The sequence below is a fragment of the Oncorhynchus tshawytscha genome, linkage group LG08, assembly GCF_018296145.1.
Source record: "Oncorhynchus tshawytscha isolate Ot180627B linkage group LG08, Otsh_v2.0, whole genome shotgun sequence".
NCBI lineage: Eukaryota > Metazoa > Chordata > Actinopteri > Salmoniformes > Salmonidae > Oncorhynchus > Oncorhynchus tshawytscha.
Window position 1 is genome coordinate 4,393,824 of NC_056436.1, and position 22,665 is coordinate 4,416,488.

General features: G+C 42.5%; 1 protein-coding gene across 1 annotated transcript in view; it reads right to left on the minus strand.

Moving 5' to 3' along the window:
• Positions 1-20,589, minus strand: part of plekhd1 (pleckstrin homology domain containing, family D (with coiled-coil domains) member 1) — a 25,458-nt gene extending 4,869 nt beyond the window's left edge. The window contains exons 1-9 of the mRNA XM_042325096.1: positions 20,162-20,589; positions 15,339-15,432; positions 14,555-14,644; positions 12,790-12,866; positions 10,719-10,810; positions 10,351-10,498; positions 9,768-9,861; positions 9,484-9,674; positions 6,681-6,813 (exon numbers count right to left, since the gene is read on the minus strand). Coding sequence (XP_042181030.1) covers positions 6,681-6,813; positions 9,484-9,674; positions 9,768-9,861; positions 10,351-10,498; positions 10,719-10,810; positions 12,790-12,866; positions 14,555-14,644; positions 15,339-15,432; positions 20,162-20,316 — 1,074 coding nt within the window. The 5' untranslated portion in view covers positions 20,317-20,589. The remainder of the gene's footprint in view (positions 1-6,680; positions 6,814-9,483; positions 9,675-9,767; positions 9,862-10,350; positions 10,499-10,718; positions 10,811-12,789; positions 12,867-14,554; positions 14,645-15,338; positions 15,433-20,161) is intronic.
• Positions 20,590-22,665: the final 2,076 nt, after the last annotated feature.

Below are 22,665 nucleotides of genomic sequence, written 5' to 3' on the forward strand. Positions count from 1 at the left end.
CAGGTCTAAAGTTCTGACCCATCTTCAATTTGGAAACTACTTGAGCGTCATTAACCATTTGTTTACACTTTGTTCAGTTACCTCATTGGCTAGCTAGATAACAACCTGGTAACTTGACCAGTATATCCAAACATCAGTCATGTTACCTCATTGGCTAGCTAGCTAACAACCTGGTAACTTGACCAGTATATCCAAACATCAGTCATGTTACCTCATTGGCTAGCTAGCTAACAACCTGGTAACTTGACCGGTAATGTAAACTCACCCCATTCCATACAAATGTGCGCAACCGCAACATTCAAACGAGGCAACAAAGAAAACGAATGGGACTGTAGCGACTGTGTTGACTTCAAAATCGGGGATGTGAACTAGGTTTCTATTCAAGCGTTGATCGACGTGGTAATTAATGGCTCTATAGTATTGGAGAAAAGTTGAAAAAAACAGACCCTGCGTTACATCTTGACGTGTCATGTCGTAACATACAGCACGCATAAAGCTACTATTTCTGTCTTACAATCTCTCTCCACCAGCTGTAGCACTTCTTTCATCATTTAAAAACAAGAAATGGACAGTGATGGGGTCAGGGGGGGATACCTACTCATATTTTGAGTCATCATTGCATGCGATCATCATTCTCAAAGCCGCTGTTTACTTCTAAGATCACTTTAGCATCGCCCTAAACCCGATTCAAATTCGACACAAACCTTCAAATAGGTATGTAATGACACATTATATAAACTCTTTATAGTGTTTATTTAAATTTTAGTGGCGATAAGGTGATAAGTTGGACAGATTGAGTGAAAAAAAGCATTTTTCCCACGCAACATCTCTCCTTCTCACTATCACGCATTAGTTTCGCTTCCCCACCCGCCATTTTTAAAAAGACCCGACGGGGCTCATTGCCTGCTTGAATTATGCAGAAACGGGCAGTGTTTAGGTCATGTAATTGATTCTGTTGGAAAGGGGAAAAAATTGTGTATTGACATTACAGTTGATCTGGAAGTATTACGTTTTTGGGGTGCTAAAATAAGGTAAATTGTACGGACCAAGGCGATGTACAGAAGTAAGTGAGTGAGTTTACGTTATATCAAACATCTGATGACACAGAAAGGAAAATAGATATCTTCTTCAGGAGATCAATGATCACAGCAATGAATGAACGACTGATCACTTGCATGGTGTCATCACAAACCTGACGTTTTTAAAGAGACAGTGTACAATTTTCAATGTAATGAATCTCAAAAGCAAAATAGTGCTTTTACACAGAAACAGAAACAGAATATTCTACAAATGACTTTAACTTCCTTGACAGGTATTCCTATCAAACATTTATATTTTATAATAAACTTAAGTATTTACAGTGTTATATATTAGTTTCTAGGGCACAACATGTGCTTCAAAAGTAGCTAGAATTTATATAGATCAAATATTCCCGGAGTTTACAAAACCTGCTCTTTCCATGACATTGACTGACCAGGTGAAAGCTACGATCCCTTATTGATTTCAACTAAATCCACTTCAATCAGTGTAGATGAAGGGGAGGAGACGGGTTAAATCCACTTCAATCAGTGTAGATGAAGGGGAGGAGACAGGTTAAATCCACTTCAATCAGTGTAGATGAAGGGGAGGAGACGGGTTAAATCCACTTCAATCAGTGTAGATGAAGGGGAGGAGACGGGTTAAATCCACTTCAATCAGTGTAGATGAAGGGGAGGAGACAGGTTAAATCCACTTCAATCAGTGTAGATGAAGGGGAGGAGACGGGTTAAAGAAGGATTTATAAGCTTTGAGACAATCGAGACATGAATTGTGTATGTGTGCCATTCAGTGGGCGAATGGTTAGTCAACTCACATTCCAGTACAACATGTGTGCACAAAGACCCACTAAACAATGCACAACTCGTCGTACCTTGACACAAATGGGCTATGGCAGCCAACGATCTTACAGGGTTCCACTTCACAAGTTCCACTTGTGTTTTCATGGCACATATTGGGCCCCTTGATAAAAAGTGGACCAACCAACAGGATATCTAACCATCATCGCTAATCAGGTTCATCCCTTTATGGCAGCAGTGTATCCATCTGAGATGGATTTTTTTCAGCAGGATAAATCCCCACAAGGTTAGGATCGTCCAGGAATGGTTCCACGAACATGACAGTGAACTCAGTTTACTGCAGTGGCCTGTCCAGACACCAGATCTCAATCCAATTGAACATCCGCGGGATGAGATGGAACGAGCTATTCTGAGTAGAGTTCCACTACCAGCCAACTTGACACAACTGTGGGAAGCGTGTGTGTCAACACGGGCATCCTTGTGGAACGCATTCAACACTTCGTACAGTCCATGCCCAAATGAATTGAGGCTGTTCTGAGGGGAAAAGGGGGTGCAACTCAATATTAGGAAGGTGTCCTAAGGTTTTGTACACTCAGTTTTGGCTGTACCTACGTCAAAAAATTCTAACAATCTTATTTTCTGATGGTCCTAAATTTCATGCCGTGCTCCAAACCTTTGGGAGCACCAGTGGTAATTGAGGGAACTTTTTATTTATTTAGAGCCCTGTTTGAATGCCAGAATTACTGTAGCTGTAGTCAATGTAGATAGTCAAGGTAGCTTTTGTTGAACTATTTAGTAGTCTTATGGCTTGGGGGAAGAAGCTGTTCAGGGTCCTGTTGGTCCCAGACGTGTTGCATCGGTACCGCTTGCCGTGTAGTAGCAGAGAGAACAGCCTGTGACTTGGGTGGCTGGAGTCCTTAACAATTTTTTTTAGAGTCTTCCTCTGAACCCGCCTGGTATATTGGTCCTGGATGGCAGGCAGCCTGGCCTCAGTGTTGTACTGGGCCATACGCACCACCCTTTGTCATACCAGGTGGTGATGCTCTCGATGGTGCAGCTGTAGAGCTCCTTGAGGATCTGGGGACCCATGCAAAATATTTTCAGTCTCTCAAGGGGGAAACATGTGTTGTCGTGCCCTCTTCACAACTGTCTTGGTGTGTTTGGACCATGATAATTTGTTGGTGATGTGGACACCAAGGAACTTGAAACTCTTGACAAGCTCCATGACAGCCCGGTCGATGTGAATGGGGACCTGTTCGGCCCTCCTTTTCCTGTAGTCTACGATCATCTCCTTTGTCTTTCTCACATTGAGGGAGAGGTTGTTGTCCTGACACCAAACTGCCGGGTCCCTGATCTCCTCCCTATAGGCTGTCTCATCATTGTCGGTAATCAGGCCTACCACTGTTGTGTCTTCAGCAAACTTATTGATGATGTTGGAGTCATGCTTGGCCACATAGTCATGGGTGAACAGGGAGTACAGTAGGGGACTAAGCACGCACCCCTGAGGGGTCCTGGTGTTGAGGGTCAGCGTGGCAGATGTGTTGTTACCTACCCTTACTATCTAGCAAGAACTCTCTTGGTCTACAGCTTATCATGGAGGTACTCTACCTCAGGTGAGCTTTTATCTCAAGACTTCTTTAATATCAGACATCGCACACCAGCTGTTTTTGACAAATGGACACACCCCCTCCCACCCATCGTCTTACCAGACGTAGCTGCGCTGTCCTGCTGATGCACAGAAAACCCAGCCAGCTCTATTTTATCCATGTCGTCGTTCAGCCACGACTCATGAAACATAATATATTACAGTTCTTAACGTCCCGTTGGTAAGATAGTCTTGACCATAGATCATCCAGTTTATTCTCCAGTGATTTGCTAATAGAACTGATGGTAGTGGTGATTTAATCACTCACCTACGTCCAGATGCTCTTTCCAGTCATAAGAGATGGTAGCAGCAGCTTTATGTACAAAATAAGTTACAAACAAAAAAGTAGTGCACTATATAGGGAATAGGGTGCCATAGCTCTGGCCAAAGGTAGTGCACTATATAGGGAATAGGGTGCCATAGCTCTGGCCAAAGGGTGCCATAGCTCTGGCCAAAAGTAGTGCACTATATAAGGAATAGGCTGCCATAGCTCTGGCCAAAAGTAGTGCACTATATAGGGAATAGGCTGCCATAGCTCTGGCCAAAAGTAGTGCACTATATGGGAGAGTCTCATTGATTATGTCGGATTGTTTGTATCGACAGAAATCCCTCAATAGAGAACTGTGATCAATCAAGAAAACCTACTCCTGGCTCGTTTATTCCACCTTTCCTCTTTAGAGTAACACCAAATTACTTGGTCTACTCACAATAGGGAATAGGATGCCTTGGGGCTCTTGCCAAAATGTGTATGCTAGTGTGTGAGGCTCAGGTCAAAATTTTTAATTTTAATTTGACCTTTATTTTACTAGGCAAGTCAGTTAAGAACAAATTCTTATTTTCAATGACGGCCTAGGAACAGTGGGTTAACTGCCTGTTCAGGGGCAGAGCGACAGATTTGTACCTTGTCAGCTCGGGGATTAGAACTTGCAACCTTTCGGTTACTAGTCCAACGCTCTAACCACTAGGCTACCCTGCCGCCCCCAAGTAGTGTACATTTTAGGGCAGGGCTCTCCAACCCTGTTCCTGTACCCTATTGCAGATTATCGCTCCAACCCCGGCCATCACATGGCTGCTCAGTGAAATTACCTGTCCTGATTTGTCATAGACGCTTGCTTAAAATCTTTAATGAGTAAACCTTCCTTCATGTACTGGACTCTGTAAAATCGTATATAATCAGCTTGATCCCCTCTGTCGAAGACGCTTGGACCTTCTTTTTAAAAATATTTTCAGTGGTATTGTTAACGAATACGCCTCTATGGTAATCGCTCCTCTTTCACCCCAGCTACCAAACCCGGATTCAAATGACCATCCTACCCATGATAGATTACGAAAACATGTATTTATTTTACCTTCATTTAACTAGGCCGTTAAGAACAAAGGTCCCCAAAGCACACACATCCCTGGGTCGCTCCTCTTTCACCCCGGCTGCCAAACTAACCCCGATTCAGATGACCATCCTACCCACGCTAGATTACGGAGACATAATTTATAGATTGGCAGGTAAGGGTGCTCTCGAGTGGCTAGATGTTCTTTACCATTCGGGACATCAGATGTGTCACCAATGCTCCTTATAGGACACATCACTGCACTCTATACTCCTCTGTAAACTGGTCATCTCTGTATACCTGTCGCAAGACACACTGGTTGATGCTTATTTATAAAACCCTCTTAGGCCTCACTCCCGCCTATCTGAGATATCTACTGCAGCCCTTATCCTCCACATACAACACCCATGTTGCCAGTCACATTCTGTTAAAGGTCCCCAAAGCACACACATCCCTGGGTCGCTCCTCTTTTCAGTTCGCTGCAGCTAGCGACTGGAACGAGCTGCAACAAACACTCAAACTGGACAGTTTGATCTCAATCTCTTCATTTAAAGACTTAGTCATGGACACTCTTACTGCCAGTTGTGGCTGCTTTGTGTGATGTATTGTTGTCTCTACCTTCACCTGTGTGCTGTTGACTGTGCCAAATAATGTTTCTACCATGTGTTGCCAATAACGTTTGTACCATGTTTTTGATATGTTGTGTTGCTACTATGCTGTGTTGTCATCTTAGGTCTCTTTATGTAGTGTTGTGTTGTCTCTCTTGTTGTGATGTGTGTTTTGTCCTACATTTATATTGTATTAATGTATTTTAATCCCAGCCCCCGTCCCCGCAGGAGGCCTTTTGATAGGCCGTCATTGTAAATAAGGCTTTGTTCTAATTAGCCTCTACTGACTCCCCATCCCGCATGCGGGAGCGTAATCATCGCCTGACACTAATTAGCATAACGCAACGGACATAAATATCCCTAGAAAATATTCCTATTCATGAAAATCACAAATGAAATATATTGAGACACAGCTTAGCCTTTTGTTAATCACCCTGTCATCTCAGATTTTCAAAATATGCTTTACAGCCAAAGCTAGACAAGCATTTGTGTAAGTTTATCGATAGCCTAGCATAGCATTTTGTCCAGCTAGCAGCAGGTAACTTGGTCACGGAAATCAGAAAAGCAATCCAATTAAATCGTTTACCTTTGATGAGCTTCGGATGTTTTCACTCACAAGACTCCCAGTTAGATAGCAAATGTTCCTTTTTTCCTAAAATATTATTTTTGTAGGCGAAATAGCTCCCGTTTGTTCTTCACGTTTGGCTGATAAATCGCTTGGAAATTGCAGTCACGAAAACGGCGAAAAATATTCCACATTAGCTCCATAATATCGACAAAAACATGGCAAACGTTGTTTATAATCAATCCTCAAGGTGTTTTTCAAATATTTATTAGATAATATATCCATCGGGACAATTCGTTTTTCAGTAGGACCAATTGGAGTAATGGCTACCTCTGTATTTTAAGCGAGAATCTCTCTCGGAGCCACCATGTGACCACTTGCGCAATGTAGCCGCTTACGGCTATTTTTCAACATAAATGCGTAAAACTACGTCACAATGCTGTAGACACCTTGGGGAATAAGGAGAAAGCGTAATCTGGTTGATAGCCCATTCACTGCTCAATAGGGATGCATTGGAACGCAGCGCTTTCAAAATATGGGGCACTTCCGGATTGGATTTTTCTCAGGCTTTCGCCTGCAACATCAGTTCTGTTATACTCACAGACAATATCTTTACAGTTTTGGAAACGTTAGAGTAGCTCTGGTTAAAAGTAGTGCACTATGTAGGGAATAGGGTGACATTGGAGAGGCAGTGTGGTTTACCTTGAGTTCCACCTCAGTTTGCTTCTTGTCCACAGTGAGCTGTGTGAGGGACTGCTGTAGAGTCCTGGACTGACAGGAGTAGAACTCTCTTTCCTGTTGCAGAACTGTGGCACGCTGCTCATTCTCCGTTAGCCTGCAGGGGGAGCCAGAGAACACAGTCATGTTAAACTGTATTACGCTGCTCATTCTCCGTTAGCCTGCAGGGGGAGCCAGAGAACACAGACAGTCATGTTAAACTGTGTTTACGCTGCTCATTCTCCGTTAGCCTGCAGGGGGAGCCAGAGAACACAGACAGTCATGTTAAACTGTGTTACGCTGCTCATTCTCCGTTAGCCTGCAGGGGGAGCCAGAGAACACACAGTCCTGTGTACCCTCGACTTGCACGCACACACAGTCTGTCAGAGGAGAGGTACAAAACACACACACACACAGTAACATACAGCTAGAGCGCGCACACACACACACACACACACACACACACACACACACATTGCCAGACACACAGTTCGAGGAAAGGTACTGTGCATACTAACACAATCCTGCAGTCCAATCCCCATCCACAGCAGGTCAATACTAGGCTAAGTGTTTAAAAGCCTTCCGCCCTGGGCATTTATATCGCTTACCTCTTACCCAACCTCTTACCCAACCTCTTACCTAATGAAGGAATTTGGTAGGATAATGTATCACAAGGGGATGTTAATATCAGACACAAGCAATGATCTGTTATAGGGAATAGGACAGAAGAAAGTCATTCTGTAGGTCCTAATTTCCAGGGAATGCCCTGTGGGAAATTACAGAGGGCCTTGTTGCAGAGCTCCGCATTGGGGACACTTGATTGAGAGACACCCTCATTAGGCTTCACGGTGGAGCTCTGCAGCGAGGCCCTTCATTGAGAGAAACCCTCACAATAGGCTTCACCATGGGGCTCTTCAATGTGACTCCGCCTTGAGAGATTCCCACAGTAGGCCTCACTGCGGAGCTCTGCAGTGGGGACACTTGATTGAGAGATACCCACAATAGGCCTCACTGTGGAGCTCTGCAGTGGGGCCCGCCATTGACAGATACACTGCATTTATTTTTATACAACACTGTCATGTCTTTGGCATCATTAAACTGAAGATGAATCTTTATCAAAAATTCTCTAATTATTATTACGTGATTAAACTACTTAATCATGTAACTGTAATTAACTAGGAAGTCGGGGAACCAAGGAAAATATTCAGATTACAAAGTTAGAATTTTCCTAATATAACTTTCAGATATTTTAATATCTGATAACTTAGTCTTCTGATTAATTAATTATTCTTTACCTCACGTTAGTCTCATTCCAAACATTGTAAATTGTTGGGTATCTGCACGAACCCAGTCTTCACTATGAGTTATCCATTCATCAATTGTCTTACATAATTTATTTATTAACTAACTAAATCATCACAGAAAGGCATAAACAAACAGTAGATGGTTACAAGGAAATGAAAGCAGATGTGCCCTAGTGGGTTAAACCGGCATCGTGGCTTGATGTACAAAAGGGAAATGGGGGTCAACTGAGATAAGATGACACACAGTTGATAATTATAACAATTGAAATGCTAATCCTAATCCCTGCACATGAACGCTCACTCATTCGGGAATAATTGCAATCAATATATATATATTTACGCTCAGTGTGTCATCGGGATCTCTGTTGAAAAGTTTATTTCTGTCGGAGAGTTTGTCCGCCCTCTCTCTCTCTCTCTGCCGTGGTTAGAATGTAGTTCAGAGTAACATTCATTCATGTCGTTATAGAATAGATGTTTCGGCGGTTGTCGTTCTTCGCGTTCAATGATACCGAATTCCTAGCTGCAGACTAGTAATTAATATCAAAGACTTGTTCTTATTCTGTCAGTATCGATAGCCTAACAGTTTAACCACGTGGGATGGTTAAAAGATTCAGCAATCTACTCAAACCTTATTTCCTTCTGTGATAGAGGTACTGGTTTGTTCTCAACCCTTAGCCCTCTAGTAATGGAGGTAAGCTGGTCTGAAATGGGAAAACCCAGGTGGGGGTTTTCTTCGGAACATAGAAAGGGGTTGTTATACAACAATTAGATGTAAGCCTCATAACTGAGAATGTTTTACAAACAGCATTATGGTAATGTGGCTGTATTGTCCCTCATATGTTTCACAAAATTGTACCAAACGGACCAGTTCGTAGCTCGTTACTTCACCGATCTTTTATACATTCTCCAGAACATAAATATTGTTCAGACCACTAGTTCTGTGAGGTGGAAGAAATTCCTTTGTTCTCTCTATGAAAACTCACTCTCTCTCTCTATACTGTCTGGCCATGAGGAAGATTCTCCTCTAGAAATGTACAACCTCACTGACAGAGCCTGGTGTAAGGAGTATAGAGAGGGAGATGGTGCTCACTGTACCCAAAGAGGGCAACGTCATGACAACACTCATGCCCTCTGGTCAACACCAGTTTCCCATCACATCCTGATCCCAGTCACTGGTGCTTGTCGTTGGTTTGTCTGTTGAGGAATCAATGCACATTTCCACTTTAATGGTTTTTCTCACCTTCATTAAACTCTTAGGCAGCCACAGGGTAGTCAGCTGTGATCAGACACAGGCAGGCTAACTTTCTGAAGGCGGACCAGCCGGCCCGGTCACATTCAGGCTGAATCTGAGGTCAGATCCTCTATAATCTATCGGCTGCTTCATGTGTCTTTTATATGGTAGGAGAAGTTGTTTTTTTTACAAACTTCTGAACTTTTCACACAAGACTGGACAAAAATAAGATCCATATTCCTGGTCCTCTCACCTCTCCTCAGCCTGCTCCTTCTCTCTCTGCAGTTCCCTCATCTGCTCTTCAATGTGTCTCAGCTCCGATCGCAGTCCCGTGTCACCAGGCTGCACCTCCTGCTCCTCGTCCTTCTCTGGATGCTCAGCCCCCTGCTCAAGCTCCTTCTCCCTCAACAACTCCAGGGTTCGCTGCTTCTCATGGGACAGCTCCTGGAGGACCAGATCATGGATGTAATGAAGGTGTGTGTGTACCTGAGTGTGTGTGTGTGTGTGTGTGTTTCTCCTCAAATTAATTTTAAATACCTCAATAGATTTCTGAAGAAGTGTTGTTAAACTGTTCAGCTCCTCTTTTTCAGACTCCACACCTTTCAGAGACTGTGCTGTGCCGTCCAAGTCCCTGTCAACAACACGGTACACCACACAGTGTAATAGCAACACTCTCCACACAGAGCATCAAACCCACAACAGATGGACCTGAGGATCAGAGTCTTAAGGCTAAGACTTTTCACAGCAGTTTAGTTAAAGCAGTGGATAACGACGGAGATACGAGATACATTCCTTATATTAAATGCACTTTAAATGTATTACATGCATCTTTCTTACTCATATGTGGGGATTACTGTATATTATTATTACTGTATATTATTATTACTGTATATTATTAATACTGTATATTACTTAATACTGTATATTACTTAATACTGTATTTTATTTATCACTTTGTTTATTACTGTATATTAGTTATTATTGTACACTATTTGTTACTGTATATTATTTAAAACTGTATATTATTGATTTCTGAAAAGTATTTATTACTGTATATTATGTATTGCTGTATTTATTATTGTAAATATCCCAGTTTGTGCTCTCCATAGCTCTCTCTTACAGTTTGATCTGATCTTGCTCTGCTCTAAGCTCCGTCACCAGCTCCTCAAACTTCTGCTTCTCCTCCTCCAGAACCAGGTTCAGACGTTCCAGATGCTCCTTCTGTTCTCGCTGCAGGCTCAGTTCTTCTGTCTCCTCCATCAGCTTATCTGGGGTGACAAAACAGCCTGATCACTTGTTGTATATGGCCAGTGTCTCCATGTGGGACTGTAAGCATCAAAACTAAAGAACAAAATTACTTTCAGCCCCTCGGACCTGCCACCCTGACCCATACCTGCCCATGTCCCCTCTCACCCATTCCCTCCTCTCTCCCCTGAACCAGGCCTTATGCCTGCTGCCTACCCATGCCTCCACAGTCCCTCTTCTTACCCAGGTACTCTTGCTTCTCCTTGGCCAGCTGCAGTCCCTGGGCTTCCAGGCTCTCTATCATGGCTTCTCCCAGTTGGGCGTTCTTCCAGGTGCTGGAGGTTTTAGACACTAGGTGTTTAACAGCTTTAACACAGCATGTGGTCATATAGGTTTTATACAGCATGATCACCACCAGTACCACACAACAGTAGGTCACATATTCCACTATACAATTGCAGACCTGTGCAGCTCCTCCATACATGTCTGAAGAGACTAAAGTCCCCCTCTAAGCTGGACCCTTTACTTAGAGTTAGACTTATAGACTTAACCCCTGCTGCCCCTGATAAGACAGTTAGTGGGGTCAGTTGGATTTAAAGAGGCAGTGTGGTCAGTTGGATTTAAAGAGGCAGTGTGGTCAGTTGGATTTAAAGAGGCAGTGTGGTCAGATGGATTTAAAGAGGCAGTGTGGTCAGATGGATTTAAAGAGGCAGTGTGGTCAGATGGATTTAAAGAGGCAGTGTGGTCAGCTGGATTTAAAGAGGCAGTGTGGTCAGTTGGATTTAAAGAGGCAGTGTGGTCAGTTGGATTTAAAGAGGCAGTGTGGTCAGTTGGATTTAAAGAGGCAGTGTGGTCAGTTGGATTTAAAGAGGCAGTGTGGTCAGTTGGATTTAAAGAGGCAGTGTGGTCAGTTGGATTTAAAGAGGCAGTGTGGTCAGTTGGATTTAAAGAGGCAGTGTGGTCAGATGGATTTAAAGAGGCAGTGTGGTCAGTTGGATTTAAAGAGGCAGTGTGGTCAGTTGGATTTAATTGCCAAGAATAGACTGACGAGTTTCAGAAGAAAGTCCTTTGTTTCTTGGCCATTTTGAGCCTGTAATCGAACCCACAAATGCTGATGCTCCAGATACTCAACTAGTCTAAAGAAGGTCAGTTTTATTGCTTCTTTAAATCAGGACAACAGTTTTCAGCTGTGCTAACATAATTGCAAATGGGTTTTCTAATAATCAATTAGCCTTTCAAAATTATAAACTTGGATTAGCTAACACAACGTGCCATTGGATCACAGGAGTGATGGCTGCTGTGCTGATAATGGGCCTCTGTACACCTATGTAGATATTCCATAAAAAATCTGCAGTTTCCAGCTACAATAGTCATTTACTACATTAACAATCTCTTCACTGTATTTCTGATCAATTTTATGTTATTTGTTTACAGTTGCAGTTTGTACAGCTAGATTTAAAGAGGCAGTGTGGTCAGTTGGATTTAAAGAGGCAGTGTGGTCAGTTGGATTTAAAGAGGCAGTGTGGTCAGTTGGATTTAAAGAGGCAGTGTGGTCAGTTGGATTTAAAGAGGCAGTGTGGTCAGTTGGATTTAAAGAGGCAGTGTGGTCAGATGGATTTAAAGAGGCAGTGTGGTCAGTTGGATTTAAAGAGGCAGTGTGGTCAGTTGGATTTAAAGAGGCAGTGTGGTCAGTTGGATTTAAAGAGGCAGTGTGGTCAGTTGGATTTAAAGAGGCAGTGTGGTCAGTTGGATTTAAAGAGGCAGTGTGGTCAGTTGGATTTAAAGAGGCAGTGTGGTCAGTTGGATTTAAAGAGGCAGTGTGGTCAGATGGATTTAAAGAGGCAGTGTGGTCAGATGGATTTAAAGAGGCAGTGTGGTCAGTTGGATTTAAAGAGGCAGTGTGGTCAGTTGGATTTAAAGAGGCAGTGTGGTCAGTTGGATTTAAAGAGGCAGTGTGGTCAGTTGGATTTAAAGAGGCAGTGTGGTCAGTTGGATTTAAAGAGGCAGTGTGGTCAGTTGGATTTAAAGAGGCAGTGTGGTCAGTTGGATTTAAAGAGGCAGTGTGGTCAGTTGGATTTAAAGAGGCAGTGTGGTCAGTTGGATTTAAAGAGGCAGTGTGGTCAGTTGGATTTAAAGAGGCAGTGTGATCAGTTGGATTTAAAGAGGCAGTGTGGTCAGTTGGATTTAAAGAGGCAGTGTGGTCAGTTGGATTTAAAGAGGCAGTGTGTAGTTTCAGTTTGTTTACGGTTACATTTAAAAAGGCAGTTTGAACAGCTAGATTTAAAGAGGCTTTATGTCGTAAATAGTGACTCACACTCTGCCAGACTCCTGCAGCATCTCCAGCCACTGGTTTTGTTCTGCCTCATTCTCTGCAGCCAGGACAATGTTACCCTGAGGGAGTAATAGAGCATCATCACATGATAATATACAATAGTATACATTGTCATCACATGATAATATACAGTAGCATACATTATCATCACTAGATATTATACAGTAGCATACACTATCATCACATGATAATATACAGTAGCATACATTATCATCACATGATAATATACAATAGTATACATTATCATCACATGATAATATACAGTAGCATACATTATCATCACATGATAATACACAGTAGCATACATTATCATCACTGGATAATATACAGTAGTATACACTATCACATGATAATAAACAGTAGCATGCATTATCACATGAGATATACAGTAACATACATTATCACATGAGATATACCGTAGCACGCATTATCACATGAGATACACAGTAGCGTGCATTATCACATGATATACAGTAATGCACATTATCACATGAGATATACAGTAGCATGCATTATCACATGAGATATACAGTAACGTGCATTATCACATGCGGTATACAGTAGTGCACATTATCACACGAGATATACAGTAATGTGCATTATCACATGAGATATACAGTAACACACATTATCACATGGGATACAGTAGTGTGCATTACATGAAATATACAGTGGAACGCATTATCACATGCTATACAGTAGCGTGCATTATCACATGAGATACAGTAGCGTGCATTATCACATCAGATACAGTAGCGCACATTATCACATGAGATATACAGTAACATGCATTATCACATGCTATACAGTAGCGTGCATTATCACATGAGATACAGTAGCGTGCATAATCACATCAGATACAGTAGCACGCATTATCACATGAGATATACAGTAACATGCATTATCACATGAGATATACAGTGGCATGCATTATCACATGAGATATACAGTAACATACATTATCACATGAGATATACAGTAGCACACATCACATGATATATACAGTAGCACGCATTATCACATGAGATATACAGTAGCACACATCACATGATATATACAGTAGCACGCATTATCACATGAGATATACAGTAACACGCATTATCACATGAGATATACAGTAACACGCATTATCACATGATATACAGTGGTGTGCATTACCACATGAGATATGTATAGTGGTGTGCATTATCACATGGGATATACAGTAGCACGCATTATCACATGAGATATGTATAGTGGTGTGCATTATCACATGAGATATACAGTAGCACGCATTATCACATGATATATACAGTAGCACGCATTATCACATGAGATATACAGTAGCACACATTATCACATGATATATACAGTAGCACGCATTATCACATGAGATATACAGTAGCACACATTATCACATGATATATACAGTAGCACGCATTATCACATGGGATATACAGTAGCACGCATTATCACATGAGATATACAGTAACACGCATTATCACATGAGATATACAGTAGCATGCATTATCACATGAGATATACAGTAACACGCATTATCACATGATATACAGTAACGCGCATTATCACATGAGATATACAGTAGTGTGCATTGTCACATGAGATATACAGTAGTGTGCATTATCGCATGAGATATACAGTAGTGTGCATTATCGCATGAGATATACAGTAACTGCCTGATAAATACAGAGATGCAGATTTCAAGTATCTATTATTAAAAAGTGTATATTATTGTCTAAGTGCTTACAGTGAAGTCGTCATGATTTATAACCATGGCAAATGGCATGCCCTGGTCTTCCTTCGGATCCACAACACAGCCTCCTAAGGGGATCACACCCTGGGACAGACAGGATGAATACAACATAATGCATCAACTTCTCATAGTTGTTGATGAATACAACATAATGCATCAACTTCTCATAGTTGTTGTTGTGTGTATATATATATATATATATATATATATATATATATATATATATATATATAAAAATATATATATATATATATATAAAAAAAATATATATATATATATATATATATATATATATATATATATATATATATATATATATATATATATATATATATATATATATATATATATATAAAAAATATATATATATATATATATATATATATGTATATATATATATATATATGTATATAAATATATATATATATATATGTATATAAATATATATATATATATATATATATGTATATATATATATATATATATGTATATAAATATATATATATATATGTATATAAATATATAAATATATATGTATATAAATATATATGTATATAAATATATATGTATATAAATATATATGTATATAAATATATATATATATATGTATATAAATATATATGTATATAAATATATATATATATATGTATATAAATATATATATATATAAATATATATATATATATATATATACACGTCATCATACATATGAGATATAATGTGAGAATATTGCAGACCTTTTGAGGTTAACACATGCACCATGTTGAGTAAAGCTCACCTTGGGGTGGATGTTAAAGTGTTTGTTGGTCTCAAAGCTTCTCTTCTCATTCTCTGCATAGTAGAGCAGGAAACTGTCTTTGATGATGAAGAATCTAGGAGGATGGAGAAAGTGTCATTAGTTAGAGGAGAATGAGGTACGGCAACACTGGGCTAAAAAAAGAGACAGACAAACAGACAGGCAAGCAGAGGCCCATAGACTGCATCCTGACTGGATCATTCTGGATAACTATGTACTGTAGGTAAAAAAAAAACAACCAGGCAAGCACCAGCCTAGATAACCCACGCCACCAAGTCATACTAGCAGAGTCTGACACAGGTTTACTAGCTAACCCACGCCACCATGTCATACTAGCAGAGTCTGACAGAGGTTTACTAGCTAACCCACGCCACCATGTCATACTAGCAGAGTCTGACAGAGGTTTACTAGCTAACCCACGCCACCATGTCATACTAGCAGAGTCTGACAGAGGTTTACTAGCTAACCCACGCCACCATGTCATACTAGCAGAGTCTGACAGAGGTTTACTAGCTAACCCACGCCACCAAGTCATACTAGCAGAGTCTGACAGAGGTTTACTAGCTAACCCACGCCACCATGTCATACTAGCAGAGTCTGACAGAGGTTTAACTCTGTCGTGTCTTTACGATCATTAACTGAAGACTTATAGTTTTTATCAAAGATTCTCTGTAATTAGCATTTCGTGATGAACTAATCAGGCAAATGTAATTAACTAGGAAGTCGGGGCACCAAGGAAAATATTCAGATTAAAGTTATAATTTTCCTAATACAACTTTTCAGATATTTTAATATCTGATCAATTAGTCTTCTGATTAATGACTTATTCTTTATTTTGATCTCACGTTAGTCTCATTCCAAACGTTGTAAATGGTTGGTTATCTGCATGAACCCAGTCTTCACTATGAGTCATCCATACATCAATTGTCTAAAAATCATTTATTTACTAACTAAGTAATTCACAGAAATGAATTACAAAAGGGAAGTTGGGTGTCGACTGAGATAAGACAACACACAGTTGATAATTATAACAATTGAAATGCTAATCCTTTGCTCACTCATTCAGGAACAATTCTCTCTCTCTCTCTCTCTCTCTCTCTCGACATTCATGTTGTTATAGAGTAGATGTTTCGGCGGTTGTCGTTCTTCGCATTCAATGATACCGGATTCCTAGCTGCAGACTAGTAATTAATATCAAAGATTTGTTCTTATTCTGTCGGTATCGATAGTCTAAGAGTTTAACCACGTTGGATGTTTAAAAGATTCAAACCTTGCCCCTCTCGTTATCGAGGTAAGCTGGTCTGCAACCTTTGTCCTCTCGTAATTGAGAGAAACATGGTCTGTTGAGAAATTCTCAAGGTGGGGGTTTCATTCGGAAGAGCAGAAAAAGGCTGTCTCATGACGCCAGTTCCTAACTGTGTCACTTTACACAGAAATACAATTGTCTCACATTACATCATTACATAGCATCCCATAATTTCACAAATAGTTTAATCCTTCCTCATTCATCCTGTACAACAATTAAATGTAAGCCTCATATCTGAAGCTATTGTATAAACAGCATTATGGTAATGTGGCCGTATCGTCTCCCATGTGTTTCACAAAATTGTACCAAATGGACCAGTTCGTAGCTGGATTCTCCTGGACATAATTTTGTCCAGGCACAGATCTGTGGAAGGGTACCAAAACATTTCTGCAGCACTGAAGGAAGAAGTTTGGAACCACCAAGACTCTTTCTAGAGCTGGCCGCCTGGCTAAACTGCGCAATCAGGGGAGGAGGGCCTTGGTCAGGGAGGTGATCAAGAACCCAATGGTCACTCTGACAGAGCTCTGGATTTCCTCTGTGGAGATGGGAGAACCTTCTAGAAGGACAACCATCTCTGCAGCACTCCACCAATCAGGCCTTTATGGTAGAGTGGCCAGACGGACGCCACTCCTCAGTAAAAGGCACACGACAGCCCGCTTGGAGTTTGCCAAAAGGCACCTAAAGGACTCTCAGACCATGAGAAACAAGATCGTCTGGTCTGATGAAACCAAAATTTAACTATTTGCCCTGAATGCCAACTGTCACGCCTGGAGGAAACCTGGCACCATCCCTACTGTGAAGCATGGTGGTGGCAGCATCATGCTGTGGGGATGTTTTTCAGTGGCAGGGACTGGGAGATTAGTCAGGATCAAGGGAAAGATGAACAGAGCAAAGTACAAAGAGATCCTTGATGAAAACCTACTCCAGAGCGCTCAGGACCTTAGACTGGGGCAGAGGTTCACCTTCCAACAGGACAAGGACCCTAAGCACACAGCCAAGACAACGCAGGAGTGGCTTCGGAACAAGTCTCTGAATGTCCTTCAGTGGCACAGCCAGAGCCTGGATTTGAACCCGATCCAACATCTCTGGAGAGACCTGAAAATATCGGTGCAGCAACACCCCCCAATCCAACCTGACAGAGCTTGACAGGATCTGCAGAGAAGAATGGGAGAAACTCCCCAAATCCAGGTGTGCCACGCTTGTAGTGTCATACCCAAGAAGAATGGAGGCTGTAATCACTGCCAAAGGTGCTTCAACAAAGTACTGAGTAAAGGGTCTGAATACTTATGTAAATTTAATATTTCTGTTTTACATTTTTAATAAACTGAGGGATCTTACAGATAATTGTATGTGTGGGGTACAGAGATGAGGTAGTCATTCAAAAAATACTGTTAAACACTATTATTGCACACAGATAGTGAGTCCATGCAACTTATTATATGACTTGTTAAGCACATTTTTACTCCTGAACTTATTTAGGCTTGTCATAACAAAGAGGTTGAATACTTATTGACTCAAGACATTTCAGCTTTTCATGTTTAATGAATTTGTAAAATATTTGATAAAACAGAATTTCAACTTTGACATTATGGGGTATTGTGGGTAGGCCAGTGACAAAAAAAAAATCTACATTTAATCCATTTTAAATTCAGGCTGTAACACAACAAAATGTGTAAAAAGGTCGAGGGGTTTGAATACTTTCTGAAGGGAAAGCAGTCTCTGCACATCAGCTATGACGTCTTTGTTTAATGCCGATACTGCGTGGAATGTTTTATCGATGCGATAGTGCTATTCTGTGTAAGGCTAAGTGGTACGTGGGGATCCAATGAGAAACAGGACTCGGTTGTTCCGATTGTTGATCATAGATAGCACTTAATGTAGTGCGGGAAAATCATGATGGATCTGAGCCAAGGGTTTGACTGTGAGCTTTTATCATGGCAGAAGTAGAGCACAACAGATTATTCTATTTGGGGGGACGAAGACAGTACTGAACTTGGAAGAGGCCGATCCCACAGCAGCCCAGTTGTCAGAGAGTAAATGGAACCATATTGTAGTTACTCCACAATACTAACCTGATTGAGCATTACATATTGTAGTTACTCCACAATACTAACCTGATTGAGCATTACATATTGTAGTTACTCCACAATACTAACCTGATTGAGCATTACATATTGTAGTTACTCCACAATACTAACCTGATTGAGCATTACATATTGTAGTTACTCCACAATACTAACCTGATTGAGCATTACATATTGTAGTTACTCCACAATACTAACCTGATTGAGCATTACATATTGTAGTTACTCCACAATACTAACCTGATTGAGCATTACATATTGTAGTTACTCCACAATACTAACCTGATTGAGCATTACATATTGTAGTTACTCCACAATACTAACCTGATTGAGCATTACATATTGTAGTTACTCCACAATACTAACCTGATTGAGCATTACATATTGTAGTTACTCCACAATACTAACCTGATTGAGCATTACATATTGTAGTTAACAAATGATTAAATTACCACTCTTCATATTTTCAAGCATGGTGGTGGTGGCTGCATCATGTTAAGAGTTTTTTGGGGATGAAAATGCACAGGCCAAATCCTAAGGGAAAACCCAGTTCAGTCTGCTTTCCAACAGACACTGGGAAACAAATGGCTGTCTAGCAATAATCAACAACCAAATTTGACAGAGTTTGAATAATTTTTTTAAAGAATCATTTGCAAATATTGTACCATCCAGGTGTGCAATGCTCTTAGAGATTTACCCAGAAAGACCCACAGCTGTTGTCGCTGCCAAAGGTGAATCTAACATGTATCGAGGGGGATGAACACTTATCTAATCAAGATATATTTGTGTTTTTTAACCTCAGGGACTATGCTGTTGTGTAAAATGCCTTTTTTTTTGTACACGATTAAAGTTGTTCATCTGTAAACCAAAGTTAACATTGTCATTTTTTCCCCCCTTCTATATACACTGCCAGTACTTGTGTCACCATGCCAGGCCCTACCTGCTGCTAGGTAGAAATAACTAGGCAGGCCCTACCTGCTGCTAGGTAGAAATAACTAGGCAGGTGATAATGCCCTACCTGCTGCTAGGTAGAATTAACTAAACAGGTGATAATGCCAGGCCCTACCTGCTGCTAGGTTGAATTAACTAGACAGGTGATAATGCCCTACCTGCTGCTAGGTAGAATTAGCTAAACAGGTGATCATGCCAGGCCCTACCTGCTGCTAGGCAGAATTAACTAGACAGGTGATAATGCCCTACCTGCTGCCAGGTAGAATTAACTAGACAGGTGATAATGCCCTACCTGCTGCTAGGTAGAATTAACTAGACAGGTGATAATGCCCTACCTGCTGCTAGGTAGAATTAACTAGACAGGTGATAATGCCCTACCTGCTGCTAGGCAGAATTAACTAGACAGGTGATAATGCCCTACCTGCTGCTAGGTAGAATTAACTAGACAGGTGATAATGCCCTACCTGCGGGACCACTTGGCGGAGGACCGTCCGAAGGGCCTCTTCCAGAGCACCCCATGCAGCTGCACCTTGGTGCTAATGTCCAGCACTTCAGAGTCTGTCTGATCCATGGACGTCCAGTAGGAGAAGAGAGAGGGTTTGGAGGACGAGGAGAACATCGCTAACCCTACTAACCCTTCCACAGAGGGGCGTGGAGTTGGACAAAATATCAATGGAACAAAAATAGAAATGAGGAACTAGGAAGTACACACACACACCCAATAACACACACACACACACACACACAGTTGTGGACACGACACACACTCACAGACAAAGTAACACACACATCCTGATAACAAACTCAGCGGGGTGGAATGATCAAGCTGCCAATACATCAGCATCAGCTGGAGGCAGACTACTGGACAGAGAGGAGGGGCAGAGAGGATGAAGAGAGACGGGTGAGGGAGGGCAGGAGAGAGAGAGAGAGAGAGTGAGGGCAGGAGAGAGAGTGAGGGCAGGAGAGAGAGTGAGGGCAGGAGAGAGAGAGAGTGGGGAGGGCAGGAGAGAGAGTGAGGGCAGGATAGAGAGAGAGTGGGGAGTGCAGGAGAGAGAGAGTGAGGGCAGGATAGAGAGAGAGTGGGGAGGGCAGGAGAGAGAGAGAGTGGGGAGGGCAGGAGAGAGAGAGAGAGGGGGGAGGGCAGGAGAGAGAGAGAGTGAGGGAGGGCAGGAGAGAGAGAGAGTGGGGAGGGCAGGAGAGAGAGAGTGGGGAGGGGCAGGAGAGAGAGAGAGTGGGGAGGGCAGGAGAGTGAGGGAGGGCAGGAGAGTGAGGGAGGGCAGGAGAGAGAGAGAGTGAGGGAGGGCAGGAGAGAGAGAGAGTGGGGAGGGCAGGAGAGAGAGAGAGTGGGGAGGGCAGGAGAGAGAGTGAGGGCAGGAGAGAGAGAGTGGGGGAGGGCAGGAGAGAGAGAGGGGGGAGGGCAGGAGAGAGAGTGAGAGCAGGAGGGGAGAGGTGCAGGAGAGAGAGGGCAGGATAGAGAGAGAGTGGGGGAGGGCAGGAGAGAGAGAGAGAGTGAGGGAGGGCAGGAGAGAGAGTGAGAGCAGGATAGAGAGAGAGTGGGGGAGGGCAGGAGAGAGAGAGAGTGAGGGAGGGCAGGAGAGAGAGAGAGAGGGGGGAGGGCAGGAGAGAGAGAGAGAGAGGGGGAGTGGGGAGAGGGCAGGAGAGAGAGAGCAGGATAGAGAGAGAGTGGGGGAGGGCAGGAGAGAGAGAGAGAGGGGGGAGTGCAGGAGAGAGAGAGAGCAGGATAGAGAGAGTGGGGGAGGGCAGGAGAGAGAGAGAGAGGAGGGAGGGCAGGAGAGAGAGAGAGAGTGGGGGAGGGCAGGAGAGAGAGAGAGAGAGAGGGGGGGAGGGCAGGAGAGAGAGAGAGAGAGTGGGGGGCAGGAGAGAGAGAGAGAGAGTGCAGGAGAGAGAGAGAGAGAGGGCAGGGGAGAGAGAGAGTGGGGGAGGGCAGGAGAGAGAGAGAGAGAGAGAGTGCAGGAGAGAGAGAGAGAGTGGGGGAGTGCAGGAGAGAGAGAGAGTGGGGGCAGGAGAGAGAGAGAGAGAGAGAGGGGAGTGCAGGAGAGAGAGAGAGAGAGAGGGGAGTGCAGGAGAGAGAGAGAGAGAGGGGGGGAGGGCAGGAGAGAGAGAGTGGGGGAGGGCAGGAGAGAGAGAGAGAGGGCAAGAGAGAGAGTGAGGGCAAGAGAGAGAGAGAGGGGGGAAGGAAGGAGAGAGAGAGAGGGCAGGAGGAGAGAGAGAGAGAGAGAGAGAGAGAGAGAGAGAGGTGAGGGCAGGAGAGAGAGGAGGGCAGGAGAGAGAGAGAGAGAGAGAGGGCAGGAGAGAGAGTGAGGAGGGCAGGAGAGAGAGTGAGGGCAGGAGAGAGAGAGAGAGAGAGTGAGGGCAGGAGAGTGAGGGCAGGAGAGAGAGAGTGGGGGAGGGCAGGAGAGAGAGAGAGAGAGAGAGAGGCAGAGGCTTTAGAAATTAGTTTTAGTAAATCTGTTGCTAGGTCAATACATCCCTGTCATCTCTCTCTCTCTCTCTCTCTGAGCAGCTTCCTGTAGAGAACAAAGTAGGGCAGGCATGTGTCCCAAATGGCACTATTCTACTGTTGACCAGGGCTCGTAGGAGTGTAAACTGATGCTCGCCAAGAACACGCACACTACTTTCTAGCAAAGAGCATGTTACATAGTAAAATGGAGATCACAATATGTTATGGGTAAACTTACTGTAGTGTTAAAGATGTATACATCTGAATGGTTACAGCATGTATGCATATTTAGTGTGTGTGTGTGTTTTAATGGACAGGATGTTCAAATCTATATGTCTCTGCAGCCATCCTATATGACCACTATGTGGATTTGATGATGTTGATGAGGACAAGGCTGGAGATCACTCTTTCATGCTGATTGAGTTTGAATAACAGACTGGAAGCTTCAAAAGGAGGGTGGTGCATGGAATCATTGTTCTTCCTCTGTCAACCATGGTTACCTGCAAG